Source organism: Furipterus horrens, unplaced genomic scaffold (genome assembly GCF_987537825.1).
Source record: "Furipterus horrens unplaced genomic scaffold, mFurHor1.1.pri manual_scaffold_17, whole genome shotgun sequence".
NCBI lineage: Eukaryota > Metazoa > Chordata > Mammalia > Chiroptera > Furipteridae > Furipterus > Furipterus horrens.
The window spans coordinates 9319116-9336478 of NW_028327187.1; the positions used below are offsets into that span (position 1 = coordinate 9319116).

At 41.4% G+C, this 17363-nt stretch overlaps 1 protein-coding gene across 1 annotated transcript in view; it reads right to left on the reverse strand.

Annotated features, from left to right (window-relative positions):
- OPHN1 (oligophrenin 1) overlaps positions 1 to 17363 on the reverse strand; it is a 237036-nt gene that overhangs the window by 121603 nt on the left and 98070 nt on the right. Inside the window, exons 6-9 of the mRNA XM_090264307.1 lie at positions 13169 to 13270; positions 6170 to 6280; positions 3598 to 3702; positions 1671 to 1800 (exon numbers count right to left, since the gene is read on the reverse strand). Of these exons, the coding sequence (XP_090120433.1) occupies positions 1671 to 1800; positions 3598 to 3702; positions 6170 to 6280; positions 13169 to 13270 (448 nt within the window). The remainder of the gene's footprint in view (positions 1 to 1670; positions 1801 to 3597; positions 3703 to 6169; positions 6281 to 13168; positions 13271 to 17363) is intronic.

The window sequence follows — 17363 nt, forward strand, 5'->3', positions numbered from 1 at the left end:
ATGGTCGGTCCACCCCTAAGATGGAAGCTGTATATTTAAGAGTGAAAGGGGCATCACTGATAATTACATCAGGACAACGGATATAAACCAGGACTATTCTTGGCAAACCATAAACCCTAGAAATAAACTACATCCTCACAAGCCTCTGTGTGCAATGGCATACACCTGGAATTTTTTTCAACTTTTCCTTTACCTGTCACGATACGCACTCGTAATTCAAGTTTCAGTTCAAACATCATTCTTCAGGGAAGCATATATATCCTTTATATAGAAGCTCAACACATTTCATTATAATTATTGATATACTTGTCTGTCCTTCTCATCAGGCTGTATATGTACTTCTTGAGGGCAAAAATGAAGGTTGACTCATTTTTTTGTATGCCAAACGCACTGAATATTATCTGGATAAAAGGGATGCTCAGTAAGCATACATTCAATAGAGTAGCAATTCCATATCCATTCGACAAATTAGAAAACTGACGCACAGAAGGATCAAGTAGCTAATTACTATTAGAGCCAAGATTTCAAACCCATTAGTCTGTACCTCTTTTATAATACAACGGTGGTTCTCACACCTGGGGAGAGATGCTGCTACACATCCCATAATGCACAGGATGCCCCCCGCCCAGAACAAAGAATGACTCAGCCTGAAATGTCAATAGTGCTGAGACAGAAATCCTGCAATGCAGAGTTGAAGTGATGAACCTGGCAAATGGAAGAACACATCTTTGAAAACCATCAAAAGTTAATTGCTCTAAGAGAGGAAGAGAAAAATAATATCGCTGCTGCAATATCATGCTTTGCAGATTGCAGTGGTTTTTGCCACTAGTAACCTCTGGGTAGCCTCTTCTGCCTACTCCCCAGGTAGAATAATTCTGGGCAGGGAATGAAATTACAGGCTTTGGGGTCTTTGGGTCATAGTTCACAAGGCAAATCAAATAGTGCATACGGTTTAGCACAAGGTAATTCAGGAGGCAGGCAAGCCTGAATCATCTGCAATATTTGGTGACTGGATAAGTTAACCTATTTTCCTTAGTTATCAATGAACAACTGTCTTGCTCACTGAAATCATGGTGGCTATTTAGTGCATTAAGGGCAACCATGTAATCCTAAGGCAGTGGAAGGTACAGGGTACAGTGGGAGGAGCATAGGTTTTGACATTTTTCAGACCTGAGTTTACTATTAGGCCTGTTACTCAATAGTTGGGTGACTTTCAACTATCAACCAGTTATATCTCGGGCTCAGTGGCCTTGAGTGTACAATGGGTATGATAAAGTGGTTTCAAAGATTAAATGAGCTGGTGTATTTAAAGCAGTTAGCACCATGCCTGGCACATAGCAGGTATAATAAATATTACTTTTCTGCCTCCTATGCCCTACCTCCCTTTTTCCCCAGTCAAAGGACTAAATAAATGATTAAAAATCCCCATTTGGAATCTCAGAGAAAACCTGAGGTCTTATTACCCCAGAGCCTTTGTAAGACACATCCTCAACCTCCTTCTCCAATTTCTCCTTCCTTTTTATTTTTTCATTATTCCCAGGTTGCTCTCCAAGTGAGGTGTAGCTCTCAGGGGTTTGTGGTCATTATCAGTGCCCAGGGTTTGGAAAGGCCAAGAGGCAGTTGGAGCCCACCTACTGAAACCCAGTGGGAAGCCCCATATTTCCACTCACATTTCTCTTGGGTATAGAGATAGCCTTCAATGGTTGGCTGTCCTGGAAGTTTGCATGTCTGGGGAGCCTCTTTCATCCTTTTCTTAAGCTCTTCCATCTCTTCTCGGGTACTGGAGAAATGGTTTCTTGTCTGCCAAAACATCATCACAATCATCACTGTCGTCACCACCATCATGAATAAGCAATTTCTGGTAAGGCACCCAGACATTTCTCGGCTTTCGTCATGTGTTACAACACAGCAAAAAAACATGTGTTATTTGCCACAGAGACTAGAAAATCGTTTTATGGAGTCTAACAGTATTAAAGACTAAAAGGAAAACAGACATACATAGTGATCTACCCATAAAACCACATTCGGGAGGCTTTTTTCTAATAAGAATCACATAAGACTCCAATAAAGAAGGGCTCTTAACAATTCTGAGCCTGAGACTAACCCTGCTTCACCGAAGGGGAGACTGTAAAGAAGGTTCCCAGAGAGAACATTATCATGGCAACAATGTCTAAGGTCTGCCTCAAGTAAACTTGACTCTGAATTAAATTCCGGACATTAGGACCAAGTATGTAGGTCACTCTATTTGAAGACAGGTGAACAGAAAACTTCTGTTTTCATAAACATGAAGAACAAAAGCTAACGGTAAGAAGCATTATTTTTAAAATACACAATTAAAGCGCAGTGGCAAAGCACAGTTTGAAATGTAGGTATGAAACTCATTAGAGGCCCTTAGTATTTAGTCTCAAGACTGTCACATGACGACAGTGACAAAGGTGACCTGAGCTACCCTATCTAGTTGGGCCCACTGTACTTATGATCCTCTAAGTGAGTTCACCATATATATTCACGGAAAAGCTTGTTAAACTCATACTTGTCAACTTATATTTGAAGGAAGATTCCAGTAATTAACCTGGTTATAGGAGGACTTGGTAAATCAGCAGAAGATAAGGGCTCTCACACTTTGGTGAAGGACAGACCCCAGAAAAGAGTGTTCCCAGAAAGACAAATAATAGCAACAGCCACCTGGCAGTCAGGATCCTCCCTAAACAAAGAAGTGAAATGTATGTCCACGGTCACTTACCGGCCATTGTCACCTAAAAACACATCTATAAATTTCACACACTGTAACAACTCATTCGAAGCCACTACGCTGGTGATGCCCTCTTTGACTGCATTGGCCAGTCAACTGTTCAACTCTCTGTGCGTCTTTAAAATTCTTGGTCTTAATTTTATTATAGTATTTATCATAGGGAATTATGATTTATCTGTGATTACGTCTCTCTCCTTGAAGAGAGAGTATATTCCTGGAAGACAGAAAAACTAACAATGCCTCATTGTAGTATGAGGCATGTTACAATGCCTGGCACAGAGTATATGTTCATTATAGCCATAAGTACTCATTACATGTGAGTTAAATAAATAAAACTATATGTAACAAGAATGGGAGGGTGGTGCTTATGCCCATCTATAAGGAACAACACGGGAGGGAAAGTGGAGCAAACCTTTATAAACTTAATTTAGTTAACTCTAATAATAAGTAGTGAAAAAAGGAAGAGAGGGAAAATGTGCGTTCATGGTCATAAAAGCCCACAATGGGAGCGTCTTCACTGACAAGCAGGGAAGTAGAATAAAACCTGTGCTTAAACAAGTCTATTGTTTGGGTTCTGACCTGGGAAAGATGTAGCAGCTCAGCAACACTTAATAAATATCGGAGAGACAGAGGCGTCAGTGGGTGGAATGGTCGACTGGAGCAACAGTCGACCCCAAAGACAGAGGAGAGCTACTGATGCTCCACTAAAATATCTGTGATCCACACCAATGTGTCTTGACAATCTGGCTGGGGTGCAGAAAGCTAGAATTCCAAGGTCAAGGTCATCAGGGCTTAAATCCCATTGGAATGCCGAGACAGGTAGAAAAACCCACATGCAAACTTACGTTCTGCAAACTGAGCTGGAGTTTTTGTTTGTATGGGAGGAAATCCTGTGTGAGCTCCACAGTCAGGTTGTTGGAAATGAAGAGGCTATGGAGAAAGGCCAAGACCTGGGGAAAACATGTGAAAATAACTTCATCACCAGCACCTTCTCCTTGGTTAAATAAGAGAGAAGCACAAAAAAGAAATTCCACACAGCGTTTAGCCAGAACAGTGTTAAAAACAGTCATGCAAACAGAAACATGTCTACACATAGCTCTTCTCTTTCTGGGTTAAACATTTACACTGAATTCAGTTCCAGAAAATAAGAACTACTAACAAATTTTTCATTCAGATCTTTTTCAGATAGCACATAAAACCATTCATAATGCGGGCAGTATGGGGATAAACTGTGTCTTTCTTCTCTAAATCCTCAAGATTGGCACAGAGTAGGCATTCAATAAATATCTGTTGAATCAATAACTAAACGAATCAATGAATAAGGTAAGAATCTGTACGTTTATGGAGCCTGGCATAATGCTAAAGAGCCCGAAGAGCCTGAACTCAATTTCCAATTAGAAATGTTTTGAGGGAGTTGCAGAAGAAGACATACAAATGATCAATATAATATTTGAAATGCCCAAAATGTTCAACCCCATTAAAAATCAAATATACATAAATAAAAATAAAAGATGACTTTCATCTTGCAAATACAAACATTTTAAAAATAATGCTCAATGCTGGCAATAGTGAGGTAAAACAAGTAGTAGGAAAAATTGCTCTTTGTATTCTTTTTAGAAAGTAAATGAGTGAGCACACATGAATATGCACACACCATACACATACAAACACATATGTATATATAAACTGTGTGTAGATATTCATAAACATAAAACTGTCTATATACACATATGTGTATAGTACATAGTACTATATGTACGTGTGTGTGCTGTGTATGTGTGTGTGTGTATTTACCACACACACAAGAGTATACACAATCTTCCTGTTTCTTTCCCAAGCTTTCCCGTCTCAGGAAACGACACCAGCGCGCCATCAATCAAACCAGAGCATAAAGAATCATACCCCATTTCTCTTTCCCTGCCATCGCGATCCACCCCCATCAGTACTTCCTGTCACTTTTGCTTCCAAACATATCTCCAACCCAGCCACCCTTTTCTACTTCCGCTGCCACTACTCTAACCTAAGCCAACCTCTTCTCCTGCCCAGGCCACTACAACAGCCTCCCAGCTGGTTCCGTCACTCTACCAGTGTCGGCCTCTTCCAAGCCATTCCCCACACGACCAAAGCAGCACAAGTCGCATCCCGCTGCACGCCCATCAGAGGTTGTTCACCGCCCTTAGCCTAGCATCCGAAGCCCTTTCCCCAGCTACAGGTCCCAACGCCTTCCTGCCAGACATCATGTGCTGCCCTTCCCTTATATCTCACCACTACCTTAAAGGCTCATTTTTTCATTCTTTGATTAGACCATTCTTTCCTAACTTAAGTGGCTCTTCCTGTGCCTGGAGTGTCCCTTCCCCATTAGTCACACTGCCTCACCTTCGCTTTCTTTAGATCTGAAGTGACACTTTCAGAGGGCCTCCTTGACTGCTGGATCTAATAGCTGCCCATTGTGGTTCTTTGTTTTAGGGCTTATCGCAGCTTACAATCATTTTATTTATGTATATTTTTTTCTTCCCTTCTGTCTACCCCGTGAGAGAGTAGAACTCATAAAGACAGAAAATGAGTCTGTCTTGTTCACTATAGGATAACCAGCATTTAGCACAGTGCCTAGCACAGAGTAGAAGCACAGTAAATATTTATGGGATGAATGAATAAACACTTGTTTGCACATAGACATATGCAGATCTTCACAAATGGCAGATACACATGAACACAGATGTACATATATTCGTGTGCAATATACGCACATCTATGCACACAGGTGTACACACACCCAAATCTACAACTACCTAATATACACAGATAGGGAAACAAATATAACAGATACACAGAGAATATGGGAATAAAATACCACAATATTAACAGCGATCATCTCTGTATGGGGAATTTGTTGTTTGTTTTGTTTTTCCTATATTGTTTTCTAGCTTTTCTGCAATAAGAATACATTCATTGTAAGAAGAAAAGTTGTTCAAAGCCAACATAGCTGTCAAATCAAACCACATCATATTTTATAATAAATTAAGGAGATTTAAGTAAAAAGATTAAATAAGATAGAAGTAAAAATGGTCAAACGGGAAGCTATCAAGTACAAGGGACATGATTTCCTAGCACAGTGCCTGGTATATGATGGGTATTTTCAGAGGCTCCATAAAAGCATGAGAGAGGAAAGAAGGAAGGCAAACAAGGTAAAAAGAAGGGTGACAGAGAAAACTAGAGAGGGAAAGAAGAAGAGAGGAAAAAGAGGAGAAATAAAGAAAAATCATAGCCAGAGAGAAAAATGGGGCAGGAAAGAGAGAGAGATTCATTAAACACTGGCTAGCACATTCTTTGAGATTCTAATTTTATAACCTGAGTTCTCCACATTTGTCAAGCATTTGGTAAATATTTTTAGACCATTAGTCAACAGACAGAACTTACCGGCTCCACAATATTGAACTTCTTGGACTCCTGAACTTCCTGGATTTGATAAACATAATCCAGGGAGGACTCGAAAAAAATGTGCCTCTCCTTGTCCACCTGCAGGTCTGCCTGTAAAAGAAAAGTAGCAAATGTCACAAATTGGAAGAGTCGTCCACGCAACTCAGTGCTCATGGAATTGACAGAACGCTGCAGCTCGGGGAGAATTTAGCCACCAAATAGCGATCTTACCCCTTTATTCTACAGATAGGGACATGAGGCCAAGAGATCAAATGTGACTGATACGGGGCTTCTGGTTTCTGGTCCTATGAGTCAGAAGCTTGGAAGTTATCATGCCCATCCTCACACAAGAAAAAAAAGCTGAACAAGATGAAAATTAACAACTCCTCTTAGATCCAACAGAGAATTAAAGTCAGAGGGGAAACCAATGTCTCAAAAATTGTATAGGTATTTGAATATGGAGAATCAGAGCAGAAGCCTGATGCTGCAGCCAGTATCAGACTTTATATAAGAATTCTCTAGTGGGATCTAAGGTGATCCTGAGCTTGCCTCCTCCCAAAAGCCCATCCAACACACCCCTATATTTAGATCAATTACTACTGAAAGACAGCTGAGAGCTAATTGAACAGCTCCTGCACAGCAAACAAGAGAGAGAGAGATGGGGAGGTGGGCACAGAGAAGGCAGAGGAACCACAAAAGCTCTCCAGGAGCTGAGGGAACAACCCAGGACCAGAGGAACCAGTGAGCACCATTATTTACATCTTGTAAATCAATTTACATCTATTGGTTCTATGGCCAATAGACTGCAGGGCGCTCCAGCATGGCCCCAGTCAACACTTCTGGAGTTAGATCCAACAGAGACAGGAGGTCTGTAGCTTACATAAAAGGAGCTCCTCCACCCAGAGACTGAGCCAGCAGGTATGGATGGCACGGTTGTTCTTCGCCCAATTGGCTGCACATGCATGTGGGGCTCCCCATCTGGACAGACTGCGGAGGTAGCAAAGCACTCTGGTACCGGCTGCAGGGTGATCCCATCCAGAGGAAGTACAGAGAGCCGGGTGCTAGTGTGTGCTCATGTGGTGCTACCTCTCCTGGAAGGAGTTTGGCGCTGGCCAGCAGGCCGTGGTGCCTGTCCCCAGAACTGGCCCTCAGAGAGAGTGCAGAGAGTGGAGAACTGCTGCGTGCACGCATCAAATGACTGTACCGTGCACCTGCAATTAGTGTCACTAACATAATATTGCATACCAACTAGGCTTAAATCTTTAAAAATTAAATAAAAATTTAAAAATCCGAAAGCATGATCCATGAAAGGAAAATTTTCTAAGTTGTATTTCATTAAAATTTAAAACTTTTGCCCTGTGAAAAATTTTACTAAGAGAATAAAAAAGACAACCATAGACAAGGAGAAAACCCTTTTTAAAACACATATCAGATATTGGACTGCTATCTAAAATATATGAACATGCCCTGGCTGGTGTGGCTCAGTGGATTGAGCGCTGGTCTGAGAACCAAAGGATTGCCAGTTCGATTCCCAGCCAGGGCACATGCCTGGGTTCTGGGCCAGGTCCCTGGTTGGGGGTGCGTGAGAGGCAACCACACAGTGGTGTTTCTCTCCCTCTCTTTCTCCTTTCCCCTCTCTCTAAAAACAAACAAATTAATAAATTATTTTTTTTAAAGAAATAAAAGTATTGCTTTTTTGAGGCATGGTTTTTATATAGACAGCCCTAAAGACTTCACAAAAAAACTATCAATATTAAAAACAATAAACAAATACAATAAAGCTGCAGGATATGAGACCAATGTACAAACACCACTGAGTTCCTGCATACTAACAATAAAATTCAGAAAAAGAAAGGACAAAAAACAATTCCTAATGCAATTGCAACAGAGAATAAAATACCTAGAAATAAACTTAACAAACAATGTGAAGGACCTTTACACCAGAAACTAGAAGACATTATTAAAAGAAACTGAAGAGGAAACAAAGAAATGGAAATATATTCCATGTTCATGGATTGGAAGAATCACTACAGTTAAAATGGGTATATTATCCAAAGCTAGATGCAGATTTAATACAATCCCCATCAAAATTCCAACAGTATTTTTTAAAGAAACAGAACAAAAAAATCATCAGATTTCTATAAAACCCTAAACAGTCAAAGGCATCCTGAGAAAAAAGAACAAAGCAGGAGTATCACACTCCCCAACTTCAAATTAGATTACCAAATGACAATAATCAAAGCACAAAAACAGATACACAAACCAACGGACCGGATCTAAGAGGCCAGAAATAAATACACACGTATATGGGCAAATAATTTTCAACAAAGGAGCCAAAAACATGCAATGGAGTAGGGAAAGCCTCCCCTCTTCCACAAATAGTGCTGGGAAAATTGGAGAGCCACATGCAAAAGAATGAAAGGACACCTCCATTTGTCACCATACACAAAAATTAACTCGAAATGGATCAAAGACCTAAATATAAGACCTGAAACAAGAAATTACGTAGAAGGAAAGTTAGATACTAAACGTAGGCACCTTGGTCTTAGAGAGGATTTTATGAATTTGACCTGAAAGACAAGGGAAGTAAAAGCAAAAATAAATGCATGGGAGCACATCAAACTGAAAAGATTCTGCACAGGAAAAGAAACCTCCGACAAAACAAAAAGGTACCCAAGTGCATGGAAGAGGATATTTGTAAAAAACACCTCTGATAAGAGGTTAATATTCAAAATATATTAAAAACTCATGTAAGTCAACAACAAAATAATCCAATATAAAAAAGGGCAGAGGACCTGAACAGACACCTCTCCCACAAAGACATACAAAGAGCCAACAGACATGAAAACATGCTCAACTTCACTAGCTGTCAGGGAAATGCAAATCAAAACCACAATGAGCTACCACCTCACACCTGTCAGAATGGCCATCATCAAAAAGACAGGTAATAACAAATGTCGGAGAGGTTGTGGAGAAAAAGAAACCCTCATTCACTGCTGGTGGGCATATAAACCGGTACAGCCACTGTGGAAGACAGTCTGGAGGTTCCTCAAAACATTAAGAAGAGAGTCACCATATGACCCAGTAACCCCTCTTCTGGGTATTTGCCTGAAAATGTTGAAAACATTTCTTTGTAAAGATATATGCTCCTGTAACAGAACCCCTGGGCTGCTCCGATTGAAACAGAACCCACGGGCTGTTTAGTTAGGGGCCCGATCGCCCACCGCCAGAATTTTAACTTTCAATACCAGAGTTTGGTGAAAAGAAAAAGAATTGTTTATTTACACATATCCTTGCCTCCCCCTTCCAGACCTGGCCAGTCTTAGGAAAGTCAGAACACCGTTTCCCTACTTCCTAGGCACAGTTCAGCTTTACCAGTAGCTGCCAATCACTCAGTTCTGACTGGGGAGGTCCTTTCTGTGCTGTGGTGCCCTCCAGCTCTCAATGCAGAACCGCCTGGATTCTCAGCGTCCTTGTAAACGGTCTCAGCCTCCTTGTTAAATGCCTTCTTCCTGCAAACCGCGCGGATCTCCTCTCCTTCTCAAAACCACATGGCGAAAGCCTCTTCTTAAAGCAGCCTGGAGACCCCTTCTCCAAGCCACATGGAGGGAGCACACGAGAGCGAGAGCGCCCAAGTGAGAGAGCCAGCCCCAGAGCTCCAGAGAGCGAGCTAAAATGTCCGCATCTGCTTATATCTCCCTGACTGCGTCCTCTGATGCAGTGGGTGTTGCAAGCAGTTCTGACCATTCACAGAACCCACGTAGGCTCTGTAGGTTCCTTCCATACCATCCCACAGTCCAAGATCCCTCCCATCTTCCTAAGCCTTGGAAGTAAAGCGGATCTTTGTGCAACAATATTTCCAGCCACTAGCTCCAGGCATCCAAGGGCATCCTGAAAGCTGCTTCCTTTTTGCTATCTCCCAGCTGCAAACACTGGGGTTGGTGTTTGGACTCCCCTGTTTCTGTAACACTCCCCATGCTTGTTGTAACATTATTGACGGTGGCCAAGACATGGACACAAGATGACTGGATAAAGAAGCTGTGGAATACTACTCAGATGAAATACTGCCATTTGCAACAACATGGACAGACCTTGAGGGTATCTTGCTAAGCAAAGTCAGGCAGAGAAACTGAAGAACCATATGATCTCACTCATATGCAGCATACAAAGCTGAAAGCAACAAATAAACAAGACCAACAAAAACTCATAGACGCAGACAACAAACAGCATGGTGGGTACCAGAGGGAAGGGGTTGGGGGGTAATAAAGGGTAAAGGGGGCCAAGTACAAAGCGATGGGAGGAGATTTGAATTTGGCCAGTGAATAGATAATGCAATGGACAGATGATGTGTTATAGAGCCGTACACTTCGAACTTACATATTTTCCTAGCCAATGTCACCCCAATAAATGTAATTCAAATAAATAAGAGGGGAAACTGTGTGCAGGATAGTAGGAATGTATGGGAACTCTCTGTACTTAGCACTTAAGTTTTAAAGCTAAAACTGCTCTAAAATCAAGTATCTTAACATTTTAAAAAAATGTGACTGACCCAAGGATCCCCAGCTTTTCTTCTGATTGAACAAGTACCAAGGCTGCATCCTTGCTCATTAGGAAAGTCGCCAGGACCACCTACAGACAGCAACAAAATGCTAGGACACTCCAGAAGATTTCATGGCGCCAACCTTGAAAAGAATCAAGTTTGGACAGTGTCCGGAGTTCCAAACCCCCAGGTCTGCTAATTCCCTAGGACTCACGGGACTCGGGATATAGTCATACTCAGGGCTAAGGTTTCTTTTAGTGAAAGGACAGAGATAACATCAGCAAAGAAAAAGATACATGGGGTGAGGTCCAGAGGAAACCAGGTGCAGGCTTCCAAGAGTTCTCTCAGACGCGTCAAACTTAACGCCTCCAGCAAGAGGCTAGGACAGCCCGTGAAATGTTACCCACCAGGGAAGCACATCAGAGGCTGAGGGTGCCGGGTTTTTCCTGGGGGGTGTCCACAGGCACCCTCTGCCAAACGTATACCAAATTCCAGACTCCCGGAGGAAAAGAAGGTGTGCAGCATAAACCACATTGTCTATACTGGCAGTCTAGGCGCTCTGAGTCACTTCCGTTGAGGGAAACTTTTACATCAGTATAGGGAACTGCTTACCAGCCAAGTTCCCAGACCCCGGCCAAGAACAATTCCTGTACTCAGACCTTTTGAAGCATAGTAGTCTCCGGACTGTTATGTTAACTCTTTTGTGCATGGGAACTTGGCACAGAATAGATGAAAACGGAAGAAAACAAAAGTGCGAAAGAAAATGGCAGAAGACCCCAGGCTAGTACTTTGTTCCAGTTTATGAAAAACAAAGCCCTTTACCTTCTCAGTACTAACTCTACCATCACTGAAGCTCTTGATGCATCATCTGGAAGCACGTCACATGATGTGATGGATACTCACTAAGTCAGATGTCCAGAGATGAGCTTCGACTATGCCACAAAGTGTGTGAGCTTGGACACTCACAGCTCAAGTCTATTACCTTGTTCAGCTGGGTTCTGCTTTTCATATCTGAATCCATAATATCTCTGTGTTACTGAATCTTCTATCCAATACATAGACCCATTTTTCCATTTAAAAAAGTCTTAATCAGTTCATTCCTTCTTTCCCTTCCCCAGTGCTACTCTTTTGACTCAGACCCTCTCCCCTAGATAATTGTAATAGTTTCCTCAATTGGTTTTCCGGCTTCCTATCTCTCCCTGATCTAATTCATCCCACAGCCCCAGCTAGCGTAAGATTCCTGAAACAGAATTCTATGCAGATCGCGTGCACAACCAAAGGTCTTCAACGATCCTCCCAGGGCCAACAGAATTCAATACAAACTCCTGACCCTATTGCTCCGCAATATAGCCTCAACTTAACCTGATCTTAACTTGTCTTTCATTACCCTCCAGTAGTAATGCAAATTCTGGTCAAACTATTTCCCAAATATACTCTACGTTTTCCATCCTTGGGGCCATTACCCTTCACTTGAAGGGTCCATTTCTCCACTGCTGTCCATCAAACAGTTTACCTATTATTGAATGACCACCTCAAATGGGAAAGCAACTTTCTTCCACAAAGGCAATTCTCCACATCCAACATTTTTTATCCTGCAAATACAGTATTCCCTCACTTATCACGGGTATTATATTCCAGACCGCCCCCTCCCGCCACGAAATAGGAACCTTACATTTATTCTACACTCTTAAACCTACGTAACTTTAACAACATCCATATACAGTACCGCAAAATCCCGCAATAGAGCGAAAAATCTGCGATAAATAATTAAATATAATATTTTTAAAAATCCCACGATACAGTGAGGCCGCAATAAAGCGAGGGACTACTGTACTTTTCTACCCCTAGAAGGACACCACACACACATTCCTACTACACTATGTAAAAAATTCTACTTGTATAAGAGTCATGTGTATTCTTGTCCTCACGGTAAGCTTCAAAAGGGCAGGAAGTATGTCTTATTGTCTCTGTGGTCTTGTTGCATCCAGCACAGAGCCTGGCATGTAGTAGGCACTCAACAAATAGCAACTTCTTTCAACTGAAATCATCACAAGTCCCATATAAACTGTAATCCCAGTGCAGAACCGATAATAATAATAGTAATAGCTAATGTTGGAATACCTCACAAGTCTAACAAATACAACACTAGTTTAACTCTATCCTCATGTGGAATATGGAATCAGAAACTTAGAACTGAAAGGGATTCTGGAGATCACTGAGTACCACCCCTCCTTTGACAGATAGGGGAACTCAGATCAAGACAGAAATACCTTATTCAGTCATTCCATGCATCAGTGGGGGAGCCGGCTTGAGAACTCAAGGTGGCTGAGTTCCAGGCCACAGTTTTAACTACAAGCATGACTATCATACATGATTCTCGGCTGAGGCAGGGTATGAGGAAAGCCTTGCAATAGGAAGCTGCCATTGTTACCGAGGTGGGGACACACTTTTGAACATACCTCTTGTAACTGAGATTCTTTCTTTTTGGAAGACAGATGTAAGTGCCGATCCAGCAAAGAATAAAACCTCTCACCATCCTTTTCGAATTTCTTTTTCCGCTCCTAGGCATGGGAGAGAAGGCAACAGATTAAGATGTCTGTAGTTTTAATTCAGTTTGCTCAGGAATGAGAATGAAGGATGCAGTGCTAGGTTTCATATGACCAATCTCTCCATTTCCTGGGTAAGAAAAAAAAAAAAAAAGCAAAAGAGTATTTGCTTTTGCATTGGTCTCGGCAGTTTTGACTTCCTCAAATATAGTCCTGAATCACCTACTGGCACAAAGGGCAGTTTCTAGAAAAATTAAGTGGAAGGTAGAGATTTCCCATATATACCCTGCTCCCACACAGGAATAGCCTCCGCCAGTATCAGTATCTCCCACCAGAGTAGTACATTTGCTACAACTGATTAATCTACATTGACACATCAAAATCACCCAAAGTCCATGTGTTACATTAGGATTCACTCCTGGTGTTCTACGTACTAGTGGTTTGAACAAATGTATAATGAATGCCATGTATCCATCGTTATGGTATCATACAGAGTATTTTCACTGCCGAAGGCTCTGTATTCCATCTATTCACCCCTTCCCCCACCAACCTCTGATCTTTTTACTATCTCCATAGTTTCGCCTTTTTCAAAGTGTCCTATAATTGAAATCATACAGTATGTAGCCCTTTTAGCTTGACTTCTTTCACTTGGCAATATACTGCCTTGATTTCTGTAGCTTTACAGGAAGTCTGGAAGTTGGGTAGTGCCATTTGCCAACTTTGTCCTCCTAGACCCCCAACATTATGTTGGGCTTCATCCAATTAGTTGAAGCCATTCAGAGAAAAAAGACTGAGGTCACCTAGGCAAAGGGGATGCCTTTAGACTCAAGCTGCGACATCAGCTCTTCACTGGGTCTCCCGCCTCCTGTCCCACCCTCAAGATTATGGAATTTCCTGCCTATACAATCATGTGAGCCGATTCCTTAAAGTAAATCTCTCTACACATATACACATACAAATGCATACACAAGCATGTGCATAGACACACACACACAAACAACCAATTGGTGCTGTTGGTCCATTTCTCTGGAGAATCCTGACTAATACATGAAATACAATCATGTTAGGAATGATTTTGGGCTGCAAGTTAACGAAATGTCCAAGTGACTCATTCAGTCGCTTTGTTCCTGGCTGCTTATTATTCCTCCTCAGCATCTTACTAGCCCTTAAATTTTAATATACTGGAGCTTCAATAAGCCCACTTGTTAATGGACATTAACAGTTAAAAATCTGGAATTACCTATGTTCGAAGGCATTTAGTTGTATACTTTTCTGGTTTATAGTGGGAGCCAAACAGCAGGAACAAAATTATACTCACACCACATAGAATAAAGGGATTCACTTCTGAAACTGGAGAGACCAGACGGACCTGAGTTTAAGTCCTGGCCCTGCCATCTTTGTAGGCTGTGTGACCATAGACAAGTTCTTCCCCTCTCAGATCCTTGGCGTTTGCATCTATAAAACAGGGATAGTATCTTCCTCACAGGGTACTGTGAGAGTGAAATGCGAGGACAGGCCCCAATGCATAGTAATGTTCGCTCCCTCGCCTTCCTCTGTCTACAAAATGTTCTGAGTCCTTTTTCCTTTTTCGCTCAATTCCTCCGCCCTACCATCCCTTCCCGCAGAGCTGTCATCTGCTCTCTATCTGTGAGTCTGTCTCTATTTTGCTTGTTAGTTCAGTTTGTTCATTAGCTTCCACATAGGAGTGAGATCATATGGCATTTTTCTTTCTCTGACTGGCGTATTTCACTCAGCATAATGCTTTCCAGGTCTATCCATGCTGTTGGAAAGGGTAGAATTTTCTTCATTTTTACAGCCAAGTAGTACTCCATTGTCTAAATGTACCATAGCTGTTGTATCCACAAAATAGTTTTAAAATTTATTAGACATAAACGGTAGCCACTAGCCACAGGTGGCTATTAAAATTTAAATTAATTAGAATTAAATAATATTTAAAATTCAATTCCTCAGTCACACCAGACACATATCAATTGTGCACTAGCCTCATGTGGTTAGAAGCTACTTAATAGACAACTCAGATACAGAACATTTGATATTTCTTTAAAAAAAGCAAAAACAGAATCCACAAGTTACAATCCAATTCAAGGGGTTAAGTGCTCTTCAGTTCCCCCCATCTCCTCTCCTCTCTGGAGGTGACTGAATCCAGCTGCTATCAGGAACAGGGTTACAGGCTTACTTCAGTCTGGCTCATTTAAGCAAGATCATCCTCATAATTACAAATACGCCCTAAAACAGTTCAAGTGGAAAGGACACTGAGGTGGAGAAAAGGAGCAGGTACCAGTATCATTTTCCCTGCAGAAGGGAGAAAAGAACTTTTGGTATCTTTCTGTTCAATGATGCAACTTCCCTTCTGCCCTAGTGAAGGATGGCAAGGGAGCCAGAAAACAGACGTGACCTCCTCCCGGGGCATGGTCCATTCTATCTCATTGGAAATGGGGATGACTCTCCCTTTTAACCCTCTACTTTTCAAGTTAATGCAGCCGCTCTTCTATTTTTTAGGAATAGACGACCTTGTACAAGGATCTGATCAATAACATGATCACATTAGACTGTCTGTAAGAGAGCAGATATGTCTTCCGCAAGTGGCTGCTTTCTTCTGTACACAGAATAGAGACACATTTGCTGAATCAGTTCCCTGGCATCTTGCTGAATAGGCTTATGTTTTCCTTGGATGTGGCGCAAAGACAACTTTTTCATACTGCCAGTGATGACATCAACTGGCACACCACTTGGAGATCCATTTGCCGATATATCATAGAGACGTGCATGCCCTACAACACAGAAATTCTACTTCTAGGTTATAAAGTTTCAAACATGCACAAGAAGACATGTGCAACACTTTTATAGGAGTATTGGTTGCACTAGCATAAAAGTGGGGGCAACTGACTCAGCAATCAACAAGAGAATGCTTAGAGAAATCATGATATATTCTCACAATGGAACACTGTGTAGCAGTAAAAATGAAACAACTCCAGTTAAATATATGAACACAGATGAATCTCACATATATGGGCAGGCAAAAGTAGCTTTACAGTTGTAGGTAGGCGAAACACAGCTTATTCTTGTACCGTAATGTATTAATTACTGTATTGTTTTCCATATGAACTGTAAACCTGCTTTTGCCAACCCTCATCTACAATTTTGAGTGGAAAAGAAAAAAAAAGGTACAAAAAGAATACATGCAGACTTATTCCTTTTTTACAGCTGTGTAAAGCAATAATAGCAAAAACATATCATGTTTACTATGTGTCACACAATGTTCTAAATAGTTTATAGTAACACCTTTTCAATCCTCACAACAACTCATAAGGTAGATACTATTGTTTGCCCTATATAGTAAGGAAGCTAAGATCCACAGAAGTGAAGTGACTTGCCTAAGCTCAACACCGAGCAAGTTGAAGAGCTAGGATACAGACCCAGATCATCTGGATACACAGTCCATAGTTTAACGACCGACCGCATTATGTAAAACAACACTAAATGTTGCTTCGGGAAATTACATACGTGGGGAAAGGGAGCCAAAGGCCTTCCAGGAGGAGAAGATCCATACGTGAAGATTAACAGGAGGATAAACCCACAGCTCTTCCTTCCACCGCTGCCCCCTTATATGTACGCACACATCAGAATTTCAGTGGAAGACATGCCGTGAAGAAATATTGTTACTGTTCTTTTTGGAATTGAAAAAAAATTATAAGATATTTTGAAAAATACTCTGCACAAATCTGAATAAATATTCAGAGCTGACCACACCTGTGTGATCAGCACTCAAATCCAAAAGCAATACATTAACAACACCCTTAAAGGACCCCTTGCGCCCATTTTTGTCACTAATACCCCACGTTGGGGTAACCACTATCCTGGCTTCTAACACCATCACTTAGTTTTACCTGTTTGTAAACTTTATAGAAATAGGTTCATACAGGAGGTACAATTGTTTTATGACTGTTTTTCCCCTCAACCTTATACAGGGGTGGGCAGAAGTAGGTTCACAGTTGTGAGTACGCAAAAGAGTTTATTCTTGTATTACTATTCATTTAGTAGTTATTGTACTGCTTATTATTAGCCTACTTTTCCCCACTCCTATGTT